General features: G+C 43.7%; 1 protein-coding gene across 1 annotated transcript; it reads right to left on the bottom strand.

Annotated features, from left to right (window-relative positions):
- Positions 1-772: 772 nt before the first annotated feature.
- LOC105066956 (olfactory receptor 9I1-like) lies at positions 773-1,716 on the bottom strand. The gene has a single exon (XM_010952418.2). The coding sequence runs from the start codon at positions 1,712-1,714 to the stop codon at positions 773-775; it is 942 nt and encodes a 313-aa protein (XP_010950720.1). The 5' UTR covers positions 1,715-1,716.
- Positions 1,717-6,097: the final 4,381 nt, after the last annotated feature.

Below are 6,097 nucleotides of genomic sequence, written 5' to 3' on the forward strand. Positions count from 1 at the left end.
GCTTCAGAAATAGAACAGAGCTTCTGACCTTTGCTGATCAAGAAATATTTCAAAAGTTACATATGGGGCTCAGTTCAGCTTTACATCAAGATCAAACTATTTCTAATAATTAATGCGAATCATTACATCTTTCTTTCATTCTGTAGTGTCTTGGTCCTCTATGTTATCTTGGTAAATTAATATGTTCTGCTTGAACATTCCCTAGTTCACATCTCCTTTCCCTTTATTTTTTCTTCCTCTGTTTAGCTACTTGTATTTTCCATGACAAATGCCTAAATTATACATAATTGAATGTCGAGGAAAGTTTTCTTTGGGCAAGGCTGATTTCCATCCCACTACCCATAACCAAAGAATGTGACTATCTTTACTATGTAAACAATAAACTATTGTTTTATAATTTTTCAAGGTGCCAATGTTAGCATAGTAGAAAAAAATTATGTAGCTGAGAAAACACTCAATAATGCCTAGGGCAGGTCAGAAAAATAAATTCACATTTATAGCATGTTATTACTTATAAAACCCTTTGGCATTCCATCTGTCTTGATCCTGGCTTGAATTACAGCAAGACAATTTTTACCAATGTGGTAACTGAGGCAGAGAATTTCTGGCTCAAGGTCATAGAGCTAATAAAGAAATCACTGGTACCTAAACCTACATTTTCTTTGCCTCATTATATCGTTGTAATTATGAGATCTGGTTCATGTGTTAAGGAGACAAGCCGAAAGCCCAAAGGATGATTTGCAGGAACTTCTGTTTTGATGGAGCTTAAGTCTTACTCTACTTGGGAAACCCTCACCCTGTTGAGAGCTTTCTTCAGAGCCTCCTTCACTTCCTTGTTTCTCAGGCTGTAGATCACTGGGTTCAGCATAGGGATGACCACAGTGTAGAAGACAGACACAACCTTGTCCTCCCCAAGGGATTTTCCCATGTTGCCTTTCAGGTATATGAACATAAGTGTCCCAAAGAAAAGAGCCACCGCAGTCATGTGAGAAGCACAGGTGGAGAAAGTCTTGGCTTTGCCACCAGCGGAACGAATCTTCAGAATAGCCCGAATGATGAACAGGTAGGAGATAAGAATCACTGAAATGCTGGTTGTGATGACCAAGAAAGCTAAGAGGTAGATCACCTGTTCTCGTGGTCCGGTCTCACTGCAGGCAAGCTTTAGTAGGGGTGGGAGGTCACAGAAGAAGAAATCCACATGATTGGACTTGCAGAAGGAGATCGAGAAGGTGCACCCAGTGCGAACCACGGAATTGAACATGGCGCCACCATATGCCCCAGCCACCAGCCCGAGGCAGGTCTGGGGTGTCATGGACGCGGCATAGAGGAGAGGGTTACACACGGCCACATAGCGGTCATAGGCCATCACGGCCAAAAGGAAACATTCAGTACTAGCACAGAGTGTGAAAAAGAAGAACTGGGTGGCACAGTGCTCAAAGGTGATGACACTCTTATCCGTCCCCAAGATCTCCAGCAACTGAGGGACAATAACAGAGGAGTAGCAGACGTCCAGGAAGGAAAGGTGGCTGAGGAAGAAATACATGGGAGTCTGGAGGCGAGGGTCGCTCTGAACCAGCACAATCATACCCAGGTTGCCTCCCATGGTGATGAGATAAAGAACCAGAAACACAAAGAAAAGTCCCCTTTGCAGCTCTCCCCGCAGCTGAAACCCCATCAGAATGAATTCTGTCACCGCAGTGCCATTCTCTGCCATGAATCCTGTTGCCCGCCGAAATAAAAAAAAATAAAATCTCATTGAAGATAAATTAAGGTGAGTATGGCTTGATTTGACTGCTCTCTCTCAGTAATGATAATAATCTTTCCATTTTTTACAAACTTGGTTTGATCTCTCAGCAACCTTTGGAAGCGCATGCTGTTAATCCCACCTTTGAGAAAACAATACGAGGGTCAAAGAGGTAAAGTGACTAGTTCACGATCTCATAGTAAAGAGGCAGAGGCAGAGCTAGAGCTCAGCTCCTTAGACATTTCCAAACTTCCAACAGGTTCCAAATTAGAAACCTTCATCCGCCTCGCTGCAGAGCCAGAAAACAGCACTTTGTTGGAGAAACTCTGGTGGTACAGTACTAAGGACATGGGCTTTGAAAATCAGACGGAGGTTCAAATCCCTTGAGACCTTGGGCAAGTTAATTCACCCTTCTGAACCTTAGCCTCCTTGTTGGTTTCATAGGAATTTCTATGCCAAAGTCCCAACATTACTGCGAAGGACATAACTTACATACTGTCCCTAGCACTTGGTCTGACTCACACACTTAGAATTTTTTTTTTCTAAATTCTGCAATAATGTAACATGCTCCTAGGTTCATGTGCATTCTGGAATCTTCTTATCTCCAAGTCCACAAGCCCCTAGAGTCCCAATATCAGCTCTGTCTTTCTTTGTGGTTGTTTTGATGTGCATATGAGCACAGTGGGGCTGGATGCAAGGCAGTGGGCTGTGAAAAGCAAGCACTGTTAGAACTTCTGCAACCTGTTGCCTGCCAAGTCCCTTCTTCCTCTCTGTCTCTGCCAAAGAGCATGGCCTGGTTTCCAGGTTCTCTTATTCCAAAAGAACTGTCCCATTTTTTTTTAAATGCCAGATCATTATCAATCAATGCAAATCATGAATCAAGCCATTCTAGAATTAGCCTGCAAAGCTCCCTAAAGGACAAAGCCATCGCACCAAGTTTAGAATTCTAATAGAGATGGAGTTCTTGCCAGGTGTTTGGACAATCTTGTCTCTGGACCTTTGGATACTGATAATTTGGTGTAATGGAAATTCTGAATGTGGACTTCAAAAGTGATTCTTTTTGTCCTCCTTCCACCCTTGAAACAAAAACTGAATTTGAGAAAGATCTCATAGGATTTTAGATAAATGGGAAAACGAAACTTTGATCAATGTTTGGCAAAAGCTGATCTACTGACAAAATAAACATCACCATCTGGTGTTTCCCCTCCCCACTGAATTCCTGATAATCTAAATATTTAGTTTTTTTCCCCTAGGGCTCAGTATAATAGACTGTCAACCAAAACAATGACTTGCTGTGTTCTGAATGGAATTCATACAAATCATCCTGACCAAAGGGGCAAAAAGAGAGAAGACTATGTTCATTTATTTATTTAGTAAGAATCTACTGAGAACATACAATGCATTAGACACTCTTCTGGTTGTTCGGAACAAAACACAAAGAGCTTTGCCCTTGTGGAGTGGTCATTCTAGCAGAAGAGTTAGGCATATACAAAATATGGTTTTTTAAAGTAAATTTTTTTTACCATTATAGAAGATAAATGCTATGCAACACACAAACACACAAACACACAAACACATGAGAGGTGTATTAAATAGGACCACCAGGGAATGTTCACTGAAAAGGTGACATTTCATCAGAAATGACAGGGGATTGGGTAACTATTCATGCTTATTTGTACACATCGTTTATCCACCAATTATTTTTCCGAACAATAGAAAATGAAGACACCAGCAATGGTGCCCCACTTCCATTATAAAGCATACGGCGTTCTTCAGATCCCTGCGAGACACTTTCAAGGCAACTTTGTTCAGAAATGTTAACCTCCTAATACAGAGAGAAGCCCCTAAGGTATCAGAGGCTCAACAATCAGCCTCAGATCTCTCAGTGTAAAGGGAAGACTGGAATCCCAGCCGTGTTGCACAGTGGCTAAGAAATGGGCCCTGCGGACAAACAGAGCTTGTTCCAAACTCAGTCATCTCTTTCTGGGTGCCCCTGGGCAGAGGCCTTCACCTCTGGAGCCTGGGACTCAATACCCACGCATTAACACTAACAGCGCTGCTGTGCTGTGGGAGGTAGAGAAGAAAATCATGGAAACATCCGCACTGTGCCTGATCCAGACTAAGCACCCAACGCGCTTAATTGTTACCAAAGTGATTTTTCAGCCACTAGGTCGTTCTGACATTCAGAAATGTAATTTATTCCCCTCTTATTATTGAGTAAACTGAGACTCTAGTGGTTAAACCAACTTTCCCAAGACCGCACAGTTGTTAAACAGCTCCAGGATTCTGGCTCCAAATTCATTGCGCTTCCACCAACCAACATGTGGCTCGTCAGTTTGGTCCAGGAAGTGGGACACTAGCCCAGCTGCAGGCACCTCCCAGCAGGGGAGGCACAAGCCAGGAGTCCCACCCCATCCCACCAGGCCCCTGAGAGACACTTTCAGCTCTCCCCGGAGGGAGGGGAGCTAGTCCCCCCTGGAGGAGAGTGTCGTGGTGGGGGAGGGGCCACTGCTCAGGATGAGCCGTGTGGTAGGAAGACTGGGAACAGCGTCGGGAGGCCTGCATTCATGTCTGCTGTCTGCCACTGATGTACTGCGCAGACTCAGGTCACTATCTCCCCATCTCTGGGTCTGTGTCGCACATGAGAAGCCTGCACTGAATGACCTCAAACGCTGCTTCCTGTTCTACAAAGTGATGGTCTCTCTTCTCCTCGTGAAAGTCCCGTGAGAGAGGGGAAAAGCATGTATTAATAATACTAACAAAGAATGACATCAAAACAGCACTCACTTTGGGTTCAGTACCATTCTAGGTGTTTTATATAAACTGCCTCACTTACTTTTCATGACACCTCAACACCAGATTATTATCCTTATTTATAGACTGGAAAATAGAGGCTGGCAGAGATAAAGTAATTTGGTTTAGGCAAACCACTGGGCTGGGATTTGAACCAAGGACTGTTGGACTCTGAGGCCATGCTCCCAAAAGCTATTTCAAGAGTGTGGTAATAATGGGTTACCATCTAGTGAGCACCTTTTTATGATCAGAATTTTTTAGCAGCCTTACATACATCATTCTTTACATTGGAGCAAAGAGGTGAGTAGTGTAAGTTAAATTAAAATTTTGGAAAATGACCATAATTCTGGAAACACTGCACACGTTCCCCTTTTTATTGTATTGTCTTTATTGGTCATGTCTTGTCTGCAGGGAGAGGAGGACAGAAGATGTGCACAGGGCTACCGTCAGACTCAGACTCTAATGAGGAGTGTGCAGCCACCAAAGAACCGTCATCTCCTCCAGCACAGGTGTAAGTGGCAGAACGAAAGCCATGTGACCCAGCCTTGCTCCTGGCTCCATGTCATGTCCTACTTGTATTTTCCCTTTGCCCCAGTCTCAGTCCTCATTTTTTATTTATTTTATCTTGCCACATGTCAGACATTTTTATAAGCCATTTTAAGTCTCTTTTGGAAAGAGACATTGATGAATAAATAAACACAAAGGTGCCTGTTTACCAGATGCCAGGACAGTCAGCATCAGACCAGCGACAGTGCCGCCAGAGGACTTTGCCAAATGGATTCTGGAAAGGCAGTGCACAAACGGTGATTCAGCCCAAATCAGACCCATCTATGGATGATGAAGAAAGATAGACGCTCAAGGGAGGAAATGGGAAGCGTGGGGAGGTCTCCAAGTCTGTGCTAGGTAGCCAGCTCCTGACATCTTCGTAAACCCAAATTCCAAGATAGCGACCTGGGACGGAATTCTGAGACACTGAAAAGCATGGAGGGTCTCTTCAGCCATAATGCACTTGAATGAGACCCTTCTGAGCATCAAAGATGTCCATTTTTCAATGTGCAGAGGAAAATTTTAAAGAAACCCAAAGTTGCCAAGTGTTTGCTGATCTTCAGAGGAGCTGAAGAGTTAGATCTTTCCAAGAACAATTCCACCTTCCCTGATGATGCATTGTCTAAATTCCTGAACTGAGCCAACATGATGCATAATTCTAGATAGAACAGCCAATCAGTTTCCTAATGATCATGATTAGAGACAACCAACAGCAGCTCCACGAAAGCTCTAGGTGGGAGAGGAACACTGGATCAGTGTGGTCTCAGAAGAAAATATTTGGTCCCAGGCAACTTAGATAAACTAAGTTGCTGGGGAGAGATGACTGGAACTCTGAAGCTGCAGTTTCCTGTCTTTGAAGCCCGCAAAATAGTTGACATTGCTGGCTTTTAAGGATGCACAGGGGGAAAGTGAATCCTTGATGCCATCACCAACCCACCATGCTCTCCAGTACCGAACAGCAGCAGCATTTCACACTCTCGGTGATCTGTTATCTAACTGTTGATCAGACACAGA

The sequence above is a fragment of the Camelus bactrianus genome, chromosome 10, assembly GCF_048773025.1.
Source record: "Camelus bactrianus isolate YW-2024 breed Bactrian camel chromosome 10, ASM4877302v1, whole genome shotgun sequence".
Classification (NCBI taxonomy): domain Eukaryota; kingdom Metazoa; phylum Chordata; class Mammalia; order Artiodactyla; family Camelidae; genus Camelus; species Camelus bactrianus.